Below are 23,375 nucleotides of genomic sequence, written 5' to 3' on the forward strand. Positions count from 1 at the left end.
GTAAAGTGTTGGTCATACTGGAGAGTAGCAACATATATATATATATATTCTGAGCCGTGCGATTCAGAATGTCCCAGTGCATCCATGGCTGCCCTCAGTGCTACCAAGTTGTTCAGGGCTCAACACATTGCCAGTTTCAGAAATAGTGACCCCACAGTGTGGGTCATCCAGCAGTCCACTGTTGTCCCAGTCAATATGAGGCAGGCAGAGTCCCTGCAAGAAAGATATATAGAGAATAAAAAAGAGGCCGTGATTCTGTTGCTACAACTTACTGAATATAATTAAATTTATGAAGCTAAGGATGGAAAAGCAAATGACTCCAAAATCCATTAATTATTTTGAAGGACCATAATAAACAGATTTCAAAGAAACCAGTTTCAGTGCCACCTCTCTGATGTACTCAATGTTTTGTTGTATTGGAGTGATCAGATAAATGATCAGATAAATTCATTTCTGGTTTGAAATATACGCATTAATGTGAGAAACTGTATAATAGCCAGCACAAAAAAATCCTTCTTACCTCTGTGATTTCTGGTTCTACCACAGCATGCTGGATGCTTCCCATCTTCCATAACTGACTGAGTGTTAGATTCCCCTCAGTTCTGAGTGAATGGTCATCTCAGCCACTGCTGATGGTGTGAAAACTTAGTTGTAGTCTTGGGACAAATAAATGGTGACAACAGAAGTTATCTAACATGTTTGACAGGTCAAGCGAATTGTTGTCCTCTCCTGAGTGCAGCACATTGTTGTGTATGTTAGTTCCTGCGCACCACACGTCTCCAAAGACGTTTAATTCTGAAAGGAGAGTAAAGATCAAATCATAGTCTAAATACATTATTTTTCAAAAGTCCGTTACACAGCATTTTTAGATCAGAGATAAAACTAAACAGGGCCTTTAACTAAAATCTTACATGATCTATCAGTGAGCTGTTACTTTTTCACCGGGAAAGTTTTGAAAGTTACCTGTGGGGTGCTGATGCTGTTAGCTGTGTTATCACGTCTCTCTTCCTCAGCCAAACCGGTGCGTTTCAGTTTTTTTGGGTGCGCCCCCTGCTGTCGGGAAGACTGAACAACAACTCAATGCATCACGTGACTTTTGGCACAAATTTACCGCAGCGGTGGTGGGATTGTTTCGTACTCGAGCAGAGGCTGTTTTGTGCGAGCAGAGGCAGTTTTGTGCAAGCACAGACCGTTTTGTACTCGAGGAAAACTTATAAATGATATTTTGAGTGCAAGGTTGGCGAACAGTTTGCAAAACAATTTTTTGTGTGTGAGACATATCATTTTGTGTGCAAAACAGGTTTTATTTGTGTGCAACACATTTTTTTGCTTACAACGTTTTGGCAGGAAATTATCTCCATACACCTCCCCAGGTTCAGTCCAAATACCTCTGGAGAAAAGTTTATGGCGAGCTATTTGAGCGTAATGTCTGAAAGTGATCAGGATGAGGCGCTCACACCTAAGAGTACTGTACCAACTCTTAAGCATGGAGGTAGTAGCATCATACTGTGGGTCTGTTTCCTTATCAGTGGTGCCGGTACTTTAGACCACCAACTTCTGTAAACACACATGACTGAAAATGATCCCAAACATAAGATAAGATAAGATAGTCTTTATTGATCTCACATTGGAGAAATTCACTTGTCACATCGGCTCAATAGTCAGGAGTAGGAAAGGTTGCATCAGTTATATACAGTGGATCAAAAAGAAAATGAGAAAAACATAAGAATATAAAAAAAAATACAAAAGAAATCGGAGTAGGGAGATGATAGCATGTGAAAGTCGTATTAGCAACTTAGTTGGAATAAACCACTGCTGCGTGCTTTTAGAGTTGCACTGATGCATATATATATATATATATATATATATATATATATATATATATATGTATATGTATATATATATATATGTATATGTATATATATATATATATATATATATATATATATATATATATATATATATATATATATATGCATGAAAATAGGTTTTGAAATCTATATAGGCATCCAGAATGGCCCCCGACTTCAATGCTGTAGAAAATTTGCTAGGAAATCAAAGATTTACATCTACCTTTTCTAATAAGCGTGGTCAAATATCCGGCCAGAATTAAAAAAGTATGGCTGCAAAATGCCAGTGGTTTATCAGCAGCTGATGAAAAGAGACTTAGATGGGTTTAAAATACACTTGTACGTATAAGACTGTGCACAGTAAGACTGTGCACAGTAAATTCAAACTTAAGTCCTCAATTCTTGTTTTTCACAGGAGTTGTATGTCGGAATCGGTCTACGGAGGAAAAAGAGAGCGGTTCAAATGGATTAAAAGCACCTTTGTAAAATGGTTTTCACTCTAATACGCGTTTGTAAACTTCTGACCAGAACTGTAAGAGGTAGCAGGACCGTTAAAGTGTTTCCTGTCCATATATAAAGAACTTATTTGGTCAATCTGGTCTCCAGACATTCTGATGTCACATGTTTATATGCAAAAGTTTCACCGACCTGTGCTCAGTGATGTCTAAAACTATGATGGTTCAGCCAAATACCCAAAGGACAACTTTGCTGTTATTACTTTCTAAAAAAAAAAAATCAAAAGCCCAAAGTTTATAGTAGAGCCACAGTGAACCATTAAACTTAAAAAAACAAAACAATTTGCACTTTATGATTTAGCTCCACAATCGTTGTGACTTGCTTTAACCTTTTGCAGCCCTTTTGTCAGATTTCTAAGCAGATTCTGTGGTTCTGATCTGGTGCTGGCCCACTCAAAAGGAATTTGTAATGATCCACCCACGGGGCTCAGTGAGCTAGACTGTGGTAGCTGGAGGAGGTTAAAGATGCATTTTAAACCAGCAGATTTTGAGAAGGAGGTGACGCACAGAGCAGAAAATATAACTTTGCATACTAAAATGGGGAAGTGGAGTATTATTCAGCCAAGAAACCCATCAGGGAGAAAATAAGGAGGCGAAGAGAAAAGTGAAGAGCTTCTTTTTTTTCATTTTTTTTTTCAATTTGCTTTAAGAAGGGATCGTGAAAGTCGTATTAGCAACTTAGTTGGAATGAACCACTGCTGCGTGCTTTTAGAGTTAGCAGCAGCAGCGAAGAGAACAGCAGTAAATGACAATACGAAGTCCCTGGCTCGAATATTGGAAAGGCATTTTTATAATCCGACAGTGCCACAGTGAGAGTTTGAGAACAGAATTTTTACAAGTCGTGATTTTGACCACCTTGATCGCTCGACTGCCATATCAGATCATTCCTGCTTTTATCCTCCTACTGGTTCCAAGGTTGTTTCTTTTGGGGCTCGGTTCCTCTGGCCCTTCCAGTCAAAACACCGAGGTCTGTGGCAGGACTAGCTGACACTTTGACCTTCTCAGACTACACTGGTGCCAGCGTTGCAGCTCTTGACCGACAGCAAGTTTGCTCTTGACTGCAGTCCACCAAAGAAATTTCTAACCAAATTTCCCCCCCCTCCCTGTGCTTTTGTTCTTTGCCTTTTCCAGATGTTGGAGCCTAAGGTGGATGCCTCTTCTTGTGAGCTGGGCGGCGTCGAGGGAGACAGAGAAAGCGTCGGCCTCCACATGCCGACGCACAGCCCAGAAGGCGAGGACAGCAGCCTGTATCCCTCCAGCCCCTCGGAGCCTGCGACGCTCGGAAGTCCTCACCCCTCGGAGCCTCTCACACCTTTGGATGACGTCTACACGCCCCTCGGAGGCCTGTTGGGCTCTGGGGACCGACACAAGGTGCCTCCCACGCCACCTCCTTCCACGGAGGGCGAGGATTCAAAGAGCATGGACGGGCACGAGATGGACATGTGGAAAGAGAGTAAAGATGGGGAGGACAGGGCAGACGAAGAGGAGGAGGGGGCCGGCAGAAGGAGCGAAGAAGGGGAGAAAGACGGAGAGTTGGAAGAGGACGATAGGTGTGAAGAAGAGGTCAACCTGAACCTTGTGGTTTCCAACACGGATGAGGACAACGTCTCCGAGCCGCCCGACACCAACGCCCCCCCTTCCTCCTCCTCCTCCTCGTTTGTCATCCCCGAGCTGCGACTCGACCGCTCCTTCAGCGCCGACGCCCTCTCCTCCCCCAACACGGACGAAGAAGAGTACGACGAGGACGACGAGGAGGAGTCCGAGGAGGAGGAGGACGACGAGGACGACAGCGACGACGCTTACCTGCAGCGCAGCGACAGCAAGCGCCGCAGCATGGTGGAGGGCGCCACGTGCGAGAAGCACGGCGGAGGGCGGCTCAGCGTGCAGAACTCCCTCCGGCGGCGCACGCACAGCGAGGGCAGCCTCCTGCAGGAGCCCCGCAATCCCTGCTTCACCTCCGACAACGCCATCAACTGCCTGGAGGCCGGGGGCGGGCACCACAAGGGCGGCTGGACGCTCCCGTCGCCCAAAACCCTGAAGAAAGAGCTGATGAAGAACGGGGGCTCCATGCACCAGCTGTGCATGCTTTTCTCTGGGAGGAAGGTAAGCAAGCCTGAGTGAGATTAACACAAAACAAGTGGGGGGAAAAAATCCAAAAAACATACATAGAATGGGGCTGAAATTTGGTTTATTGGAGCGCGTAAAGTAATTAGTAGTTTTTTCTTAAATTGTAGTAAAAGTGTTATTTCCCCTTTGCTCTATGTCCTTGACGCTAAATGATTCAGCCGGTTATCTGTGAAAAAAGGATGACATCAAGTGGTAAAAATGAGAAAGTACATAAAACGAAGCTTACTCTACTTTCAAAAATACCATCAGTCATGTTGACAGTATAGTGCAACATTACAGTGCTGTGCAAAAAGTATTCATACCCACTGAGCTCATTCTGGAAGTTTATCTGATAGACCAAAACAACGGAGTGGATCATTTTAACGTAGAAAGATTTAGTCTGTTGTTTCCACCTGTTCTGTTGGTTTTTTTTGCAAACTATAATCTGCATATTTCCTCATCACCTCCGACCAGCTTACCTGTCACCACAGAAGAAAAAGATCCCCACTCCATGATGCTGCCTCCACCGTGTCTCATTGTGGCGAATTGTCTGCTCAGAGTCATGTGTAGTGTTTAGTTTTCTACCATATAGAAGCCAACAAGTGAAACATTTATTCAATTTGTGCAGATCAGCCACATCCAAATGTTTACAGTGTCACCTAAATTTTGGACGAATGCAAACTGGACATCTTAATGGACTTTTTATTAACCTTGGTTTTGTTCAGGTTCTTCCGCTTGGCTGCTAAGTTAGCCTTTTTGCATTTTTAGCTGAAAAACTGATTAGTGCTCCATTAGATGTTCAAAGCTCAGGATTTGGTTGTATATTTATTTAAACGACAGTATCAGTGACCTCTATGCTGTGTTCCTTGGTGTTTGTTAACTAATGTTCTTCAACAAACCTCTGAGGCCTTCAGAATAAAAAAGCATGTATAATCAGATTAAACTATGCATGCCCTAGTTGACTATATTTACTACTTTACATGACTTTTGAAGGGAATTGGTTTTACTGGATTTTATTTAGGGGTATCAGCGTTAAAACCTAAAGAAGTGTAAAAGCTAAAATGGTATGAATACCTTCACAATAAACTGGATGATAGCCTGTGTTGTTAGATTAAAAGCTATTTAGAATCTGTATATTTACTATTACATATCGGTTTTGGCCGTCGTCACAGTTTATTTTAATTAAAAGTATTGATGCTAAGGTGCAAATGCAAAGGACATTTCACTTCATTCCTTTAAAGCTAAACCTACTTTTCTTGTGCAAAAGTCACACAGTGGTTTTAAACCCAATATTTATACCCAACCTTCACCACAAAGTTACATCTCAGGCATTCTCTGACACTTTGAAATTTGGAAAAAACAACAATATCTCACATTGTGAATTTCTCCAATGTGAGATCAATAAAGCCTATCTTATCTTAATATCAGTAATAATATAAAATTTATTTGTCATTGCAACTTTGCACATTCCAATGAAATGTGTCCTTAAGGGATTAGGGCTGCCCCTGTGCGGCGCACGGCGAGCATTCTGGGGCTAAGGGTCTTGCTCAGAGAGCCAGAGTAGCAGTCTGTGGGACTCAAACCGGGGAACATGCAGACTTCCTAGGACGCGAGCACCCTGCTTTAACCATTAGCCCATCAATGACTGTATTTAAACAAAATCAGACATTTATGAAAGACTTAAATTAACCATGGGCGACTGTAGGTAGAGTAGTGGTCTTTGAATTGAAAAATGTGGCTCAATTTCAGCTTCCACTGGTCACATGTTGAAGTGCCCCTTGGCAAGGCATTTAATCCTGACTTGCCAAACAGATCTGTGTATTAGTGTACGCATGTGTGCGTGTTAGTGACCCTGATTTGTTGAATGTGGCTATAGTGGAATGCACTTTGAGTGGTCAGTAGGACTAGAAAAATCTGATCCACTTACCATTTCTATGGTATATTGATATTATATTATCTTAAACAATGCTACATTTTCTTTATTTTGATGGGAAAACACCCATCCATGTTTATATACACTTCATCCTCAATTAATGTAGACAATAACAATGATAACAATGATGATGATGATAAAGACTAATAATAATAATAAGAATATATATTATATATAATGTAATATTTTTTCTACTATCACGCATACATATATAACAATGATCATGGATATAATCAGTGATTTAATCAATGACCAGAGCAGAAACAGGAAGCCACAGCTAAAGACAGCTCATGTACTGAGAAATGAACTTTGTGCGGCTTTAATCCTGTAGTTTCTTTAATCGACCAGCAGAGGGCAGCAGCACTTCCCTACAGCCCAGCAGCACCGTTTGCAGCATTTGAGTAGAACTGAAATTGAAAAATCCTTCCTGCCATGGCTCACTTGTTAACTGCGAAGTGTTCTGGCGGAAAAAAACGCTTTTTACATTTAGCTTGCATTTACTGTGATGCACACTAATCATTTGATCTGCTCCACTGCAGACAGAAAGACCACACACGCATACACACGCACACAAAGACAGTTGACAAAAGAAGAGCGAGTGGAAGTAAAATCACGCGGACAATCACATCAGGACTCTGTCGGCATTCAGCAGACTTAATGACAGACTTGTCACAGAGGTAATCAAGAGCACCTTTTATCGTCAGACAACATCAGAAGTGCTGCTCCTCCTTATCTGCCTCTCCTTCCACCGGTCTGTCAGCACACTCGGCGGCCTTAAATGGCTGTGAGAGCACTCTGCAACACAGGAATGCAGCAGACAGAGCTGGAGTCTGTTTGTCTTGGCAGATTCAAGGGTAATTTCACTACCTATTGGCGTCATGGACACACATCCTTTGAGGGGTTTGTTTCCACTATTCAAAAATGATCCTTAAACACACCAGCAACACCACTTTTCTAAATTCTGCAACAGATAAGTTTTGGTTTTGCACAATCCCCCCCCTGGAAATAAACTTCATTTTGGACTGATTTGTTCAGAAAATGAACATGGGTTTTAAGCTTATTTTAGATTAGATTAGATTAGATTGAACTTTGTCATTACACAGGTACAGGTACAAGGCAACAAAATGCAGTTTAGGTCTAACCAGAAGTGCAATAGCAGCAAGTGCAGGATAAACAATGGTTCCAGGTAAGTACAGGACATGGGTTTTTACTGAATAAATATAGAGATGTATACTATTATAGACATAATTTTACAGATAGATTTGTCCTATGAGTATAATATATAGATAACTAGTATTGTGAGCTACATTTACAGCTAGATTTAGTTCACTGGATTTAGTTATTTAAGCATTGATCTGTTTCAAAAGACTCAAAATGACACATAGATGCAATCTAGACTTGTATATAGTTGCTGTTGACCATTCAAATTTACTATATGCAACATATGATAATAATAATAATAATAGTAACATAATAATTCTGCTAATTACAGCCAGAAGCATGAAGAAAATGCAATCTACAATAAGAGCTTTTATTTCTAAAAGGTGTTTTGGAAGGTGTTCCAAGATTTATTTATTTTTATAGCAAGTCACTTCCATATGTTGCCTTTTTAACACTCAGATGACTGAAAGTTTAACTTTGGTTTCAGGTTTCCATGCAGCATCCCTTTTCAAGATTTACTTTGTGTTTAACCCTAAACTTTTGGCTCGAAACTATAGTGTTGGGAAACATGGTTGTTCCAAGAATTGGGCAGGAACCTGTGAGAAATGCGTTGGTTGCCAGCCACTTCAACCTCTCAAGCTCTTTGTGTCACCTCTTTGTGTTTTCTCCTGCCAGGCAATGTTTACTTGGCCTTTAATCGGCACCAGCTCTGCTCCCGTCTTTCTTTCCGCTCTGCACTTTTTCATCTCACTGGATCTTTTTTTTTTTTTTTTTTCCTAGGGCCTGTCAACGATGTAAGTAGGGCCAACAACATTCAAAGAGCAGCTCAGGAAATAAATCGTCTCTTTAGTTGACTCAGAATACTTGTTGGATAGTGTTCAAATCCACTGCTGCCAGTGAAGGAATGGAATAAATGGGTCATATTTTAGAAACTAAAAAATTGTTTAGAACATTGTTTCTTTTCGTATACAAAATTAAATATTCGAACTATGAAATCAAGAGCAAACAAGTATCTAGTGAAATCAGAATGAAGCAGGAAGATTTTCAGCCTCAGAGTCACTACAGAAGCAAGTCAAGTTGCAAAACTCAAAGTTAGCGAAAAGGCCAAATGATCAAAAGTATAAAAAATATTGCTAACTAATTCTGCTTTATATCTCATGATGACAAAGCTATGCTAAAAATTTCAATATGCAACCAAACCACCGCTTTTCAGTCCACTTAACAAGGGCTTCTTCAAGCATCCTGTCATCTCGATGCAGCTGACATCCGTAGCCTCTTCTAACAAAACACCGTCGGATTCAGCAAGCCAAATATTTTGTTTGTGAGCTCTTAACGCTTGTTTTGAAGGTGGAGTAAATGTCGGCTCTCTTTGCAGACATTTGCGGGAAACAATTTTAATGTGTTTACGGATGCTTAGATTCTCTGGATGTGCCGATGATAAGCTGAGGCAGATAAAGTGAGATGGAAACGGAGTGGAATCCATTTGAAGTAAAAAAAAAGAAAGGGGGGGGGGGTTGTTAAAAGGGTTTCCAAACTTTGTTACGTAAAATTACATTAATGAGGTTCAACCTTTGACCGTGCATGATTAACAGAACAAACCCGTCCAGATTATTGTACAATTTGTCCGTTAAACATTTCACAGATGCTTAAATTTTGAATCCCACAACATTTGCTGCTTTATTTTCAGTACAGGCATTCTTTCTCCCTCTTGTTTTTACATTATTTTTACATTAGCAATAAAAGGGAAACGCATTTAAAAAATGTAAATCTGCAGATAAATCTGTGCTGTGTGTCTTAAGCACACAAATGTCCTGTGCACATATTTAGCTTTGAACAAAACAGTCGGCCAACACAAAGCTAGGGTTAAACAGTAAAATAGGGTAAAATGAAAAGTGATTCTGTATATTCTGCTCATGGAGCATGAGTGAAAATTTAACACACCTTCAGAGGTGAAATTGGTATGGGCAGTATGGCCCGCTGCCCACACCGGCATGACCTGGGGAGAGTCTGAAGTGTTAAAAAATTAGAAAATCTTCACTTGGCTGCACCCAACAAATTTCCTTTAGCCTTTTTTTCAGTTAAATTTTTCAATATGGAGTGGATGCCACCCTTTGTTGTGCACGGGGTTTAAGCTCTGTACCAAAATTACGCTGTATAATGCAGCTGGTGAATAAAGCTACGCATTTTGCCTGCTTTATCTCTACAGATTTCAATTTCTATTATTTTTAATCTAATCTGAACTGGATTATAGTTCAAATTCTCAAATTAGGGTCAACTTTCTCCCCCAGCGGGGAAATTCACTTGTTCAAGCAGCTCATAAAAACTGGGAAAAGTAGAAACAGGTAAAATACAACGGGCTGAAGAGAATAAAATAATGTAATGACACTTAAGTAGCAGGAGGGATGGAAATATTTGTGCGAGACATTAGAAAGGTTCTTCTTGCATAAGGAAGCAGTTGCGTTCTACTATCATTGAGTGTACCCAACCTCTCGTTCGATAAACGAAAAGGAGACCCTGGTAGGAAATGCTGGGAAATACCGAATAAAAATTGGATTTGTCAGAGGAATAAATGTGAATTTGTTCATTTGGAGGGCCAAAAACCGCCACTACTTACGTTATGTACTTGGAGCGAACTCCAAATTGTCCCGCTGATTCACAGACATGGAAAAGTAAAATAAAAAAAATAAAAAAAACATACTTATACAAATAATACTCTTATTGCGTTTGGGTTTAGCGGAATGGCAAGTTTTTGCACTGACTTGTTTGGCTTTTGAGCAGCGATTAAATCCTTTTAAAACCACCGTCTAACGGATGTATCAGTTTTAAACACTTCAAGTCACAAGCGTATGGAAGACCAAGTGCACGGAAATAAGCTCAGAACATCATGTTTGGAATAACGTACCTTCGGGGAAGAGATTGGCTGTCGTCACTGTAACCTCTTCTAAACACCAAATTACGATAAGGAGGGTAAACATTTAGACGAACCGAAGCGGGCTATTTCAGGCCCACTCATAAAAACCTTCACGTTGTGTTCTGTCAAAACTTCTCTACAGTCTGAGCAGCTCCTTCCAGGACAAACTCATTAATGAGCTCTCACCATTCCCCAAGCGCAAATACTCATAATCGTCTCATTTTGCTGTACGCAGTCAGAGCAGTGCTTGTTGATATCATTTTAGAGACTCGTACCTCACGTTGGCCTAGTGCACGTGATCGAATCTAAAAATAGTTTTGTTTTTTTTACCGACTGAACTACACAAGAGGGTCAAGGCAAATAGAACGAGCCGTCGACGGGTCGCTTTCAAGTGTTTTTTTCCAGCCATCTGAGACTAAATAGAATGCCACGAATAGTTGGACTTCTCAGAATCAACATGAATTAGTTGACATCATTGTAGGTAAATATGTTGAGTGTGCGTTAACAGACTTGGACGGGACAAAAGGTCTTGAGGGATCAGGTCTTTACTAAAGGCAGCCGAACTGGATGCGTCCTTAGAAAACGCTAAATGAGTAACGAGTAAATATTTACCTTGGGGGACCGAACAAATGTTCAGAGCGGGAAGCACAGCGTCTACTCGCCGCTGGAGCTATTGACAAAAAAAAAAAACGTTACTGAATGTGCTGAATGCTTTTAGTTTGTGGTGTTTTAATTCACTGTTTATATTTTTTCAGTGATGCACATACAAAAGGACCAGTAGATTTTGGAGGGCAGCGCTGTAGTATAGGATGTCCAAGGCCGTCCAGAAGGGACGAAAGTTACTGTGCCAGACAGAGCGTCACTATGCTGGCGGAAACGCGTGTCAGATTTTTTGTCAAATCCGAGATTATTCATCTAGTGAACTGTTTATTACCAGAAAGATGTTCTGAATGGATTTCTATTTCTGTTGATCTATAATCTTTTCATAATCTGCACACTGTAAAAGAATAGGGAAGAAATATTATGGTGCAGCCAACATGTTACCTGTTCTTATAAATCTGTGTACATGTTTTAGTATCTGCACAAGTATTAAGATACTTCCCTTAACAAATATTCATTTGAATGACAGCTCATTGTTATTATATAGGCTGTAATATGATGTCTTATTTCAGCCTGAGTCTGAGGGTTATGTGCAGATCAGTCAGATTTCACCATAATGCCATGGCTTCTTCCACGAATCATCAGTCATGTTGGCATTGGAAGGGACCATCCCCAACCGGCACCAAATAGTTGAAAGCAGGAACTTATCCACGATGGCTTTATATGCGACACCATTAGGAGTTCCTTTCCCTGGGACTAAGGACTAAGGAGCTACACTCAACGCCCTGGAAAACAGTTGCACATCATAACTGTCCCTCCACCAAACTTTATACTTGGCACAATGCAGTCAGCAAGTTCAATTCTGCTGGAGAATACTTGTCCTCTGTTTCAGAGTCTAGTGGCTGCATGCTTTGCGCCACTGCACAATGCTTTGTGATGAAATGTTTTGGATTTACTTAGCTCTTTCTTCTTCTTCTTTTTCCAACTCCTGCTTGAACTGCATCAACATTGTGTCAACAAGTTATGGTCACCAAGAAAGACAAACACAGAAGTTGCCAGTTGTTTCCTTGTTTTGTCTTTCTTGTATTAGCCGAGTCCTTGACTTGGTTCAAGTCCATGTCTCAAGTTGACTTTTTATACTCACATGTTGTAAAATAATTAACAAATCTGCTCTTTATATTTTTAAAAGAAGATTGTCTTATGATACCACAAAGTGTTGAACCAAAGAGATTTTACGAATGGACTTTTTACTATTCTTGAATTTGCTCACTCAAGAGTGATCCATTGTTTCACTAATCTTTACTGAAACAATCTACAGATCTAGATTTGTGTTTTATACATCTGTGGCTATGGAAATTAATAAAGTATGGGAATTCAATGATTTGGGTGGAATTTTCAACACTTTTTTTTTTTTTACATATTTTTAGAATCTAAAGCACTAAATTAATGCTAAACTTTAGCACAATAAATGTGATTGTTCCTGATTGTTTTGCACACTTAACTTAGATAAAAAGCAAAACTTTACATTTTACATCCTCATATTGTTCAAACAAGATTTGTGTTGCCCCACTTCTGCCTCCGCTGTATCAAAATATGAAAACATCGGCAAAAAAGCTGCCAATTGCTTTCTTGTCTTTATTATATATATATATATATATATATATATATATATATATATATATATATATATATATATATATATGTGTGTGTGTGCGTATGTGTGTGTGTGTGTCTAACACGCCTTAGCTGATTCTTTGTCTTGATTCAAGTGTGTGTGGTTGGTGTGTGTGTGTCTAACACGCCTTAGCTGATTCTTTGTCTTGATTCAAATCTTATTCTTAAGCTGTCTTTTTGCTCACAGCATATAGGATAGGATTCTAACACATCTACTCTTTATGTTTTTAAGTGAAGATTAGATGATGAAGCTTTGCGCAGCAGTTCATTAATGTAGATAAACATAAAAAGTACTAGGTTTACCCGCATGATGTCATCAGAACAAAGGTTTGACGTATTACAGTTTGTCCTCCAAATTTACAGGATTTTAGGATAGATTTGGTGATCACAGTCACTATTTATTTTGTTCCCGCTTTTAGCTAAATTATTTAAAAGGAAAATTATTTGAAAATAAATGAAACAAGCAAAAACAAAAACAAAAAACAGGAAGACCTTATTTAAAGACAGGATCAGTGTTCCTGGTCTCTTGAGAAACATGTTGCTTTATTGCTTTTTCTGCACCAACATTACCACCAGCTATTTCCAGCCTTTATTTGTTCAGAGCAAACAGCTTCAGTTTTGGAAAATGAGAAATGATTTGCTCTGCCACTGAATTACACAAATAAGCATAAATACATGTGTAGGGCAGTTTTCCTTAAATTCATGCATTATCCTTCATTTAAATGTGGGCAGCTTGCTTCAGCACAGACATTTGCTGTTTATGGTATGTTTTATGAATGATCTTTTGTAGCAAATTTACATTTTCATCTGGTTTTCAGAATTAGTTGCATGCACAGGCTGTGGTTTGCAAACATTCAGCACCCACAAATAGCTTTGTGCATTTACCTGCAAGTGAACTGACTTTCTCTAACAAACCTGCGCCACAAGCTCTAGTCACGTATGTGGCTTTAATTTCTCTCATTTATCTGGTACAATTGCTTAGCAGTTTGTGATTAATCTACTATTATTTGCTAGTTACCTTTGAGAGCTGGATTTGAAGAAGTCTGGGAATGTACTGTACATTTTCCCTTTTAGTATGTCTTATTTTGTTGTAGTACAATGTCAATTAGCCATATTAGTTTACTTTGACATCTGTCCAAGAATACAAGTGGATCCAGGTTGTGTCCTAATTGAAAAGAGAGAGAAAAAAAACAGTAAAATCTTAGACTGAGCATTCAGATGTTCTTGGCTCAGCCACTGAAACATTACTCATACTGTTATAGGTAGGTTAATGGTACTGGCATTTAAAAGAAATAGCAGTAGAGCAGCAGCTGGATTCAAATTCTTCTTGAAAAAAAAACTGAATAAAAAATGATGGATATGCATGAAAAAGGACCAACTTGGCAAGTATTGAGCACATAGGTTTAATCGTTTTAGTTGTTCTGACTGAAATAATACAACCTAGACTTATATGTTCACACAGCTTGGAGGATTGGATGTACCGATGTGCTTTATACAGCATAGAGCACAAACGTCCAGTAGTTTCTGTTTCCTCAGTGACATTTGTATTGTATGTGCCGAGGTCATCAAGTGATGGACGGTGCCCCTGGCACAAAAACACCTCCCTCTTGACGTCCGGCAAATCCGAGAGATGGTGCAGAAGTGTTTGCAGCTCTGGTTGCCATAGCAGTGTTCTGGCTGACTCAGGACCTGCTAACATAAATGTTGACGCAGTAGATGGTTCTCTGCATATACATACACACGAAGACTAAATGTCTAAAGATGCGTGATGCACTAGTTGCTGTAAACATGCCTCTCACCGGCGGCACGTTGCGTATTTTAATGCACAACAAAATACCATCACAACAGGATTCGGTCCTGCAGACGCAGTGAGTGACCAGAAAACATGCCGTTGAAAAGGTTTTTGGGTTTATGTTGCTGATCCGGTCTGAAAGGAAATGTTTAAGGAGAACCGACTGAGTACTAAATGAGGTCATATGATTTTGACATGTTTTAAAACGGTAACGTTAATTGTATTTCCATTCAAAACAGCGACAGTACAAAGAGATGCATCGGCCAGAGAATTTGGGGCCGATTTAAGAACGTTGACTTTGTAACACTCTGATATGCTGATAAGTTTTTTTTTAATGCTTCATGCTTCTGCATGAATGGAAAATAAAACTCTGTAAACAATTCCATGTTTATAGCCAAATAAATCCATATTTATTTCAAAACAAGCCAAGATTGAGTAGCTGTCGCTTTCCACTTCATTGTTTTTACCAGTACCATAAAATCTTTCAGCTTCTGGGACAATCTGTGCAAATAAACCCAACAAAATGTAATTCCAACAAATATAAATAAATCATGACAGACAGAATATAATTCACAGATTTATTTTTCGAGGGGAAAACTCTAATTAACTTTTATGTTTGATTTTTAAAATCATTCATTAATTTTTTTAAAAACCTCAATCAACATTTCTCTCATGATCAAATAGTCCTTTGAAGTTTTACAGTGTCTAAAAGAGTCCAAATTTAGCGCAACTAGTTGTAAACTTATGTCTCTGTATTTATTCCCTGTAGACTTAGACCCATACTTAAATTTTGATATTTCCTGAGTTTGAGTTCAGTAGCTTTCACCTCTGTTTTGTTACAGTCATCAGTCTTGGTTAAAGCAGGACTATATTTTATCCTCTAAAGAAACTGACATCTGAACCCTATTTTAGGTGTTGAGAACAAAACCAAACTTGAATTTTCACTTTTAAACCTGATATATACCAATTTTAGCCAACATGTCTAAATCCACCTATTTAGATCACATGCTGATTTCTGCTACATCGTTATACATGTTATTTATGACTACTGCAATTGCCATTAATATTTAAAGTGCTGTTGTCTGAGGACTTTTTAAAAGAAGAATAGACACTTTAAAATAGCAGAATAATGATAATTCTAGATCATTAATTCTTTTCAAGACCAGATCTCCGAAAACTAATGTCAGCGATCTATTTTCACTTATGGACGTCGCTTCCACAATATCAGCATTGTTGCTTCTGAAGGCCACACTTTGAAGTACTTGGTGTTTTTGTCTGAGGGCCCTTGTGTTCTCGCTGAATAATAATAATAATAAAAAAAGGTACATGCAGTAAGATAGCAAGAACTTGTTGTGCCTCATCTGCATGCAGGCTAGCAGGCCTGCATCAGCACATAACTCTCTCCGGGTTCGAAGTGAAGACGCATGTAAGTGCGTGGCAGCGCACAGAAATAGGACACAGAAGCCTGCTCTCACTTACACGCCCCAAGAGGTAACTTAGTGCGAGCAGGGCCTGCGGGTTGATGGCAGCACTTATTCTGTCCTCTCAAGCTGGGCACACGGTCAAGAGAGCCAACGGCCCTGGAGGTAGAGACATGGAAATCAAAGCTGACTCTTAGTGTTATAAGACAAAATCCCTGGATGGCCTTTTTCTGCCTAGTTTGAAGTTTGATGTCTATGTTTCGTTTTGCTCCTTTTCAAACATTTGTGTCAGCCTCACCTGTGAGGGTCTGAGGTTCAAAAACAATAAAGCTCTAAACTTGACTTAGCAAGTGTGAAACCAGTCAAAAACTGACATTAGTTGAATCCGTGAGTCAGTTTTCTTTTTAGTTATTGTCAGGGTACGTGGAGTTTGAACCCGAATTCAGCCGCACACAGTGCTTTGTTTTTAAGAGTTTTATTGAAGCAGAAGGAGTAGTGGAGGATGAGAACCAGAGTCTTGACTGAGCAGGAGCAGAAGGATGTAAATGGCAGGAGCTAGAGGACTGGAGAGCGCTGAAGAGCTGCAGGTGCTGCGCTCAGCAGAGAAGTAACTTGGAGGTGCAGGGGCTGCAGTAGAACTAGAGGTGCAGCTCAGAGAGTTCATGGAGGTTCAGGGGCTGCAGTAGAACTAGCAGCGCAGCAGAGAGATACTTGCAGGCGGGCAGGAAGGCGTTGACGAAAGGAACTTCTGTCAGGCAGACGTAGGAAAATCTCTGACTGACAGATGTGTGGAGCTCTGACAGGCAGACATGGGAAAATCTCTGACTGACAGACGTAGGAAGGGCGAGGCAGGACGAGGTTTGGATGAAGAATGATGACGATCAGGCGCGGAAGAGCAGACTGAGGGAGGTTTAAGTAGAGGTGTTGGCAGGTGCACTGAATCCAGGCTTAATTAGCAATGGCAGGTGTAACTAATGAGGAGGTGGAGTGAGAGCTGGGCTGCATGAGAGGTGGAAAGTTCTGGAAAGTTCATGAGGAGACAGGCAGGCCAAAACTGTACCATGACAGTTATATCTGTAAAACTAGTTTTGCTACCTGAACTTTGGCCAACATCTCATCAAATATTTGCTTTGATCTGTGGGCTTAAAAGTGCCTTAGCATTTTGCATGTAGGTCAAAAGGTTTTGATCTCCTCGGACCAGAGCACCTTCTTCCATATATTTGCTGGACTTTTTATACCCATTTTTCAATAACTTTCTTATTGTCACTATCACCCTCATAAAACAAATAAGAAATGTGTGGAGTTTGCAGCTATTAGATGTCCCGACAACAGTTTCCTCCACCTGAGCTGTGAATCTGTGCAGCTCCTCCATAGTTGTCATGCACTCTGATTAATGTTCTCCTTGCCTGCCTTGTCAGTAAAGGTGGATGGTCAAGTGTTGGTTGGTTCGCTGGGGTGAAATGCCCTTTATTTTTTAGGCGAATGAACAGCACTCTGTGCATTGTTGAGACCTTTTGATGTTGCTTCATAGAATAATTGTCCTTTAAACTGCTCCGCAGTTTTAAACCTCACTTGTCTGGTGTGGCCTGTGTTTATTATGATGCTTTTTCTTCATAAATTCTCTCAAGTATATATGAGACCTGCGCAGAGATGCTGGATATCTGCTTAGTTTGAATTACACACATGTGGACTCTGTTTACTAACTGGATGACTTCTGAAGACAATCGATTGGACTGGATGTTATTTAGGGGTTTATTAGTATTCTAATAAACCCCTAAATGGAGAATTTTTGTTCTCCATTTCGTTCCACTATTTAACTATGAACAACCTTAATTTCATTTAGTGTTGTGGTTGTAATGTTACAAACAGTTCAGCTGGTATGAATCTTTTTTGTAAGGCAATGTAATAGTTAAAGTCTTTTTTGGTAAGCAATTATTAACATAACCTCCAAACATCTATGCTAAGGGAAGATGCCGTTCTGTTTTGAATAAGTGCAGCTGCAGTGGATTGGGAATTTTGGAATATAAACTCCCTCTGGTGTTCCTTGTGGCTCACAAGTACACATTTGGAAATGACTGTGAAGGCTGCGCCTATAAAATATCTGAGCAGAAAGGTCAGCTGCTGGTCAGTAAACGTCAATAACATTTTAATGGGTACCGCTGGTTCTGGGGCTGAGTAACCTGACACCTCTTTTTTGGAGCAGTTCAGAGAAGTGACGTTGTACCTGCATTGTTCAGAGACATCCTGCAACTTGGGGAAGTATTCATGCAGGAAACAGCTGTCTCCTAAGAGGTGATGAATACCCGGAGTTTAAGTCAGGGCAAAATAAAGACTGTCCCATGTCTCTCTTATTTTTGCATTAAAATCACATCCTGACCCCCACGCACAAACATAAAAACAATGCATCTGCTGGTTCCGGTTCTAAGATGCATTTGGAGCAGAAATGAATCAGCATCCCATTTGGAAGTCAAAGTTCATTTTTGGATGTTACTAAATATTACAGTCTTCCCTTTGCACAGCCAGGGTGCAGTGTGTGTATATGTATGTATGCAAGTGTGTGTGTACTTGTACTTGTAGCTGAGTGACAACACTTTTTGCCCCGTTTTACTAGTAAACCGAGGACTTTGAGTTAAGTTAGGACCGTTTTTGCTCCTCACTTTTGTCTGGGCTGGTGGTTAGGTTCAGGACTAAAGTGTCTATTAGGTTTAGGGGTAGAGTTAGGTATAAACTCGTAATGGTTAGGGTTAGGGTCAGGGTTAGGCCATAGAAAGGGTTGAAAATGAATTGAAGTCAATTGAAGTCAAGGCACGGATCTCAGTAAGAATTTTAAACAAGTGTGTGTGTGTGTGTGTGTGTGTGTGTGTGTGTGTGTGTGAGTGGTGGGAGGGGTGGGGGATAACTTCTCTGAATTTATAAATTTGCGAACATTTTTTATTTTATTTTTCCCTTGGCGGACATTTTCAAGGACATACACATGGAAACAGTTACGAAACAATCACCCAGGCAGAACTAAAAGTTTACTTTACCCTGAAAGGTCTTTGTATTTGTAAAGGAAGCTAAACAAAATATTTCCTGAAACATTAAAAAAAAACAATGGGGAAAGAAGAAGTAACATGGCACTAGGGCAATTATGTAATCATGAATGAAAGAAAATATTGAGGCAAAATGCTCCAGGAATGTTTTCTTGGAGCTTTTCATATCAAAGGTCTGTGGGAAAAATCAGGCTCAAGGAAAAACCTCAAATCTTCATCCTTAGGAATGCTTGTTGTGAAGCTGTGTGAAGGACTTGTGATGATGATTTATAATTGTATGCCCACTTTTGAGGTGTTTTGTGGTCTTCTTTTGCTCTTTGTATTTATTTCATGCTTTTCTAATATATTGTCTAAACCAGGGATGTCCAAACGTTTTAGTACATGGGCCAAAATTGTCACGTCAAAAGAACTCGAGGGCCAAAAAAACTGCACTATTTTTTTAAAACCAAAAAATTTATGTCAATTTTTTTTCACCTGCTCTACCAAATGCGATAATTTTAAATAAATAAATAAAAAAGATTTTTTTTTTTTGTAGGAAATGAAAATCATTGTAGATACAAAATTTAAAAAAGCGTATTGTTCATTTGTCGTATTAAGAAATGGTCAAACAGCTTGCTTATTATTTTGAATTTTATTTGACTCTTTAACAATAATAAACTGAACCGTTTTTGGTCTAGCAATATAAGAACAGTGTTTGGGTCAGTTTGAAAACACTTCCTGTAATTAGTCAATTTTAATAATTGAATTCAAAGCAGATTTTAATGCACCACAAGTCTGCATTTGCGTAATTAAATGTCATTGGATAGCTGGTACTATGAAATTAAAGAGAATGTCAAAAGTGTGTTTATTGACAATTTAATACTTTGTGTTCTACTTAATATTTCAATTGTAGGATTTTAACTTTCCTGTAATAATTATGTCCTAATTAAAAACTAAAAGCTTCCATCTGCATCAGCCACCTGTGCTGGTGGACTAAATCTTTCTTTAAATGCAGTTGGGGGGCCACCCAAAATCAGTACCTGGGGCCACGAATGGCCCCCGGGCCGCACTTTGGACATGCCTGGTCTAAACCGTTCACTCATCCATTCAAATAATCAAAATCAGGTGTTCCTATCACTTCCATGGCCACACGTGTATAACATCCAGCACCTGGGCTTGCAGACTGTTTGTACAAACATTTGTGAGAGAATGGGTCCAAAATATTCCACAGTCAGCTGTTAGTGGTATTATAAAAAAGCAAAAGCAATCGGGAATGACTGCAACTCAGCTGATGGATCAGGGTCAACAGATACTGAGGGGCACTACAGACCTCACAGGGGCCCCAGATTAGCTCAATAACAGTGTTTAGAGAGCTTCATGGAGTGGGTTTTCCATGGCCAAGCAGCAGTTTCCAAGCCACACATCTCCAAGTGCAATGAAAAGCGCCAGATGCAGTGGTGTAAAACATGCTGCCTCTGGACTCAACCTTATCGAAAAAAAGAACGCGTGCTCTCTGAACTCTTTGAAGGGGGCTGAGCTTGGTTCCTGGGTCTGCGTTTGTCATCAGTTGGAAGGATGTAATAACTGTCTTATTAACCCACATGGCTAGAATGCAAATGGAAGGAAAACTGTTCTTCTATTGAACTTTTTATTTACCTTTTTTTTCTATCATCGATATGGCTCGATGTATATTGTCATTGAATTATCTTCCAGCCCTAAATTAACCCTGTGGATTAAGAATGGGATATCACTTAGAGGTAGCGTCGCCGAAGTTTCCCCAAGTCCCTTTCTGAATAACTGAGCATGTGCAAGACCGTCTTACCTTACTCTTCCAAATCCACTCTGGTCTTATTTCTTTCTACTGAGGCCTTCCTTTTCTTCTCATAAACTTGTATGTTTGCTTCTTGCAATTGTCAGTCATGTTCAAAGTATACAGTGAGAGCAGTGGCGCTGCAATGAACAGCTAACACCGAAACTAAATGCAAACCTAACGGCTAAGCTAACTGGATACATAAACACTAGAAGAGCGCATGCGCAGCCACCAAGCGGAAACTAACAAGGAATGTACACACACAGTGGCGTTATGTGAGCACATCAGAATGATTGGCATGTGGGACAATTGATAGATAATGCGATCCCTTGTAACTTGAGGGACAGAGGTGGGTGTGGGCAGAATTAAATCACTGACCAATCCCTGTCCTTCGAATGGCAGGGATTGGTTAGAGCTTTTCCAGGCCTGCAGCTCCCACAGATACATTTTTTTAACCTCCTTTTTCTGAGTACATTACAGTGCTTTCAGGATGGAAGGAAACACAAAAAGTGTTTCTGAACAGGATTACCAACTATAGTTTTAAGTTCGTATGTGAATTAAAGGGGTGATATCATTGTTTAATGCCTTCCTTTTCACATTCAGATCATCCAGTTGTGGTCTATTTAAAGTGGAACTGCAAAGCTTTTTGTGGTTACTGTTGTCCCTCAGTCCCTCTTTACCCCTGTTTTGAGGTGTGTCTAAGAGCAAATCGTTTTGGTGCCATCTCTTTTTGCACATGTCCCCTTTAAACCAGGTGAACAAAGACTTTTGGGAATATAATGTATTTTCACATTAAACTGTCTTAGTGGAGCCATGTCCTTTGCAATATTTGCCAAAGCTCTTGCAGTCCCTTCAGGGAAGTTGAAGCTAGCATAATATGTCTGTTTTCACTGCTGGAAAGTAAAATCTACTTTGGATTTCATTAGTAGTTTTTATTTTGAGCAGAATCATACAATAATAATGTTTTTTTCTTCCACCATCTTAATTTTTCTCTCTGGTTTAAAATCATTACTTTTGCTCACTGGCTGTGTATAATCTATTTAGTGCTGATAACTGACTGCACAGAAAGATGAGTTATTTCATTTCAGTTGAAGAACAAGAAACAAAAGACCAACCGTGAGACAATACTTCTGATTGGTTGGCAGGGTTAGTACTTACACAAATTACAGGGAAACTTTATTTACCATTTTTTTTAATACAGAATACATCTTTCTAGTTGTTTCTTCTTTTCTAAAAGACCAATCATACTTAATCTTCCAGAGAACGGTAAAAAGGCTTTAAAGTTATTCTCCTTACTGTAGGTTTACATTAAAATGAAATTAACATATTCAGTGCTGGATGCTGCAGCCTAATGAGATGTTAACATACTGTGTGTCTCGCACTTAGAATCAACACTGGTGACAGATTGCTACCAGACGGTGACCATGGCCGTGGCCCTGACTCATACCTTATGCTGTTCCTTGTGTGGTCTGTGGCATAAAAGTTATCAGAATTTCTTCCAATAACAGCAGGAGTTTATAATAAGGAGACAAAGTTTAGACTATGTTTAGTTTGATATTGTAATTTTCATATTATATCTTGATTGCTATTTATATTTTGATGATGTACACACTGCTCGCATATTTATTGGCCCTTCCGAAGAAGATGTGTAAAACTAAAATAAAGACATATTTTTACAGTAACTTGAGATTATCTATTATATATGAGTCTATTGTAAAAGAAAATAAAAAAAATTATATATATATATTTTTTTTTATATATGTGTATATAAATATACATATATATATATATATATATATATATATATATATATATATATATATATATATATATATATATATTTTTTTTTTTTTTTTTTTTTTCACATTACACTGTACTCCTTTAAAATCATCAGTGTTGATTAACAGTTTTTTGCCTGGTGTTTAATATAAGATACAGAGACCAATTTTTTTTGTTAGTAGCTCTTCAAAATTGGAAAACGTTTTATTCAAGTAAGGAAGATGTATGTTGATCTTCATTGCTCAGGAAATCACTCCAAGTGTATAGCTGCTCATTTAAACATGGCCACATCCACATGTAGGGCATGGTTTAAAAATTATAGAATAATTGTTACTATGACATACAGAATTTGTGCTGTGCTAGCAGGGTTTCCCGCAGCGCTATCTTGGCGAGGCGGCCTCCTCGCCAAGATAGCGCTACCGCCTCGCCAACATTCCAAAAAAAAAAAAAAAAAAAAAAAAAAGTGACGCTAACACGCGGTTTTTTGTTGCTTTCGCGCGTGCGTGAATGGCAGGGAAAAAAACCCAGGGATAACCCCCCCCCCCGCTCCGCAAGCCGGTCCGCGGAAAACGTGTCGTCCACCCCCCCCCCCCCCCCACCCCCCCCCGCTCCGCGAGCCGGTACGCGGAAAACGTGTCGTCCACACCCGCCCCCCCCCCCCCCGCCTCCGCGAGCCGGTACGCGGAAAACGTGTCGTTTGTTGTTTTGTGTGAGTGTATTATCACAGATTTATAGACCAGAAATTATTGATAAATAATTTTTGTCCCCACATGAAAATATTGATAAGTGCAACTTTAACTCAAACGCACCCT

General features: G+C 39.5%; 1 protein-coding gene and 1 long non-coding RNA gene across 6 annotated transcripts in view; one reads left to right on the forward strand and one right to left on the reverse strand.

The window, feature by feature from the left end:
* rgs3a (regulator of G protein signaling 3a) overlaps window positions 1–23,375 on the forward strand; it is a 181,361-nt gene that overhangs the window by 136,195 nt on the left and 21,791 nt on the right. For all 5 annotated transcript variants that reach the window (XM_036140213.1, XM_036140212.1, XM_036140209.1 and 2 more), the window contains one exon: window positions 3,497–4,468. In XM_036140213.1, coding sequence (XP_035996106.1) covers window positions 3,497–4,468 — 972 coding nt within the window. The remainder of the gene's footprint in view (window positions 1–3,496; window positions 4,469–23,375) is intronic.
* Window positions 41–1,006, reverse strand: LOC118563932. Its single transcript, XR_004931538.1, has 3 exons — window positions 964–1,006; window positions 521–795; window positions 41–213 (listed from the first exon to the last, which is right to left on the reverse strand). It is a non-coding gene; the product is annotated as an uncharacterized LOC118563932 (long non-coding RNA).

This window comes from Fundulus heteroclitus, chromosome 8 (assembly GCF_011125445.2).
Source record: "Fundulus heteroclitus isolate FHET01 chromosome 8, MU-UCD_Fhet_4.1, whole genome shotgun sequence".
NCBI classification, from domain to species: Eukaryota; Metazoa; Chordata; class Actinopteri; order Cyprinodontiformes; family Fundulidae; genus Fundulus; species Fundulus heteroclitus.